The 1,993-nt window shown below is 53.9% G+C and overlaps 1 protein-coding gene across 1 annotated transcript in view; it reads right to left on the reverse strand.

Annotated features, from left to right (window-relative positions):
• Positions 1-710: 710 nt before the first annotated feature.
• Positions 711-1,993, reverse strand: part of ATF5 (activating transcription factor 5) — an 8,003-nt gene continuing 6,720 nt past the window's right edge. The window contains exon 4 of the mRNA XM_011966065.1: positions 711-1,991. Coding sequence (XP_011821455.1) covers positions 1,554-1,991 — 438 coding nt within the window. The 3' untranslated portion in view covers positions 711-1,553. The remainder of the gene's footprint in view (positions 1,992-1,993) is intronic.

Below are 1,993 nucleotides of genomic sequence, written 5' to 3' on the forward strand. Positions count from 1 at the left end.
CTCACTGCAAGCTCCACCTCCCGGGTTCTCTCCATTCTCCTGCCTCAGCCTCCTGAGTAGCTGGGACTACAGGCGCCACCACCACGCCCGGCTAGTTTTTTTTTTTTGTATTTTTTAGTAGAGACAGGGTTTCACCGTGTTAGCCAGGATGGTCTCAATCTCCTGACCTCGTGATCCACCCATCTCGGCTTCCCAAAGTGCTGGGATTACAGGCGTAAGCCACAGCACCCAGCCATGTTTTTTAAATTATTTTTTGTAGAGATGAGTTCCCATTATGTTGCCCAGGCTGGTTTCCACCTCCTGGGCTCAAGCAATTCACCTGGCACAGCCTCTCAAAGTGCTGGGATTACAGGCGTGCGCCACTGCGCTCAGCCCCCCACTTTTTTTTTCTTTTTTTTTTTGAGACAGAGTTTCAATCTTGTTTTCCAGGCTGGAGTGCAATAGGACGATCTCGGCTCACTGCAGCCTCTGTCTCCCGGGCTCAAGAGAGTCTCCTACCTCAGCCTCACAAGTTGCCGTGATTACAGGCTCGCGCCACCACACCCAACTAATTTTATATTTTTAGTAGAGATGGTGTTTCACCTTGTTGGTCAGGCAGGTCTTGAACTCCTGACCTCAGGTGATCTGCCCACCTCAGCGGCCTCCCAAAGTGCTGGGATTACAAGGTCACCCTCTCCCCAGCTGCTTCTCTCAAAGACAAGATGCACAGGCCAGAGGAAATGCTTCATTTTATTTTTGCTCATAACGTCCCCCAAAAATCAGTACTCCACCTTCCCTCACCTAGACACAGCCCCTCTCCAACACCTTCACAAAACACTGATTTTCTCCCACAGCTAAAATGAACACCCAGTCACCAACTACAGTCCTGCCCTGCCCCTCCTCCCATTGGCCTGCTCATCTTCCCGCTCCGTAAACCTGGCTGCCTTTAGGCTTCCTCCCTTAGCATAGTGTCCCAAGGTCACCTAGCCTGCTTTTTGCCTGTAGGATATGGGTCCACTTCTCAAAGCCTGCCCTGACTTACATCCTCATTTGCATAGTCCTTCAGCTCTATCCTGTAGCCACTCCACTCACCCCTGACAACCAGCTGCAAGAAACCAGGTTTGAAATTCAAGAGACCAGGTTTCCAAGCTCCCAGCTGCTTCCTGTACTCCCCGTGGGCCTCGGTGCCTTGGATGTTATGTGACGGGCACAGACATTGACTAAGGCCAAACATTTAATGATTTGGAGGAGAGAAGAGGGAAGAAAATCCAGAAATACACAAGAGAGGTGATAAAAGCAGAGAGAGGATAAAAGGATAAAATCAGAGAGGAGTTGGGTGGTTTTGTGGGGAAGAAGGGTTTTTTTTTAATAGAGACAGGGTCTTACTATGTTGCCCAGGCTGGTATTGACCTCCTAGCCTCAAACGATCTTCCTGCCTTGGCCTCCCAAAGTACTGGGATTACAAGCATAAGCCATTGTGCCCGGCCAAGAGAGGGGTATGGAATTAGGTGGAGGCAGGGGGATGATGGAGCCAGAGCTGAAGACCAGCCCCCAGAAGCCACACCCCCATCCTTCTAGCAGCTACGGGTCCTCTGGCTCCGGGCCTTGTACACCTCGATGAGCAAGTCCTTGACGTACTGGATCTCGCGCTCCACGGACTCTGCCCGTTCCCTCAGCTCACGATTCCGTGCCTCCAGCCCCTGGCACTCGCCCTCCAGGGCCTCACCCTCTGCCCGCTTCCGCTGGCGGTACCTCAGAGCCGCCGACTTGTTCTGGTCTCTCTTCTTTTGCTTGCGGTCCCCTCGGGTAGTGGCAGGATGTGGGTAGGGGGTCAGGCGAGAAGGTTGAGGTGGAAGAGGAGGAAGGGGCTGCTGTGGCACGGGCAGGGGCGGCATTCCCACCTCCCCCTGCCCAGCCTCGTTGCGGCAGTAGATGGCCAGCAAGTCCAGAGTATCCAAGACAGGGGGCTGGGGGAGGTCAAAGGAGGGGAGGGGCAGGGGGAGGGAGGGGCCTG

This window comes from Mandrillus leucophaeus, unplaced genomic scaffold (assembly GCF_000951045.1).
Source record: "Mandrillus leucophaeus isolate KB7577 unplaced genomic scaffold, Mleu.le_1.0 Scaffold74, whole genome shotgun sequence".
NCBI classification, from domain to species: Eukaryota; Metazoa; Chordata; class Mammalia; order Primates; family Cercopithecidae; genus Mandrillus; species Mandrillus leucophaeus.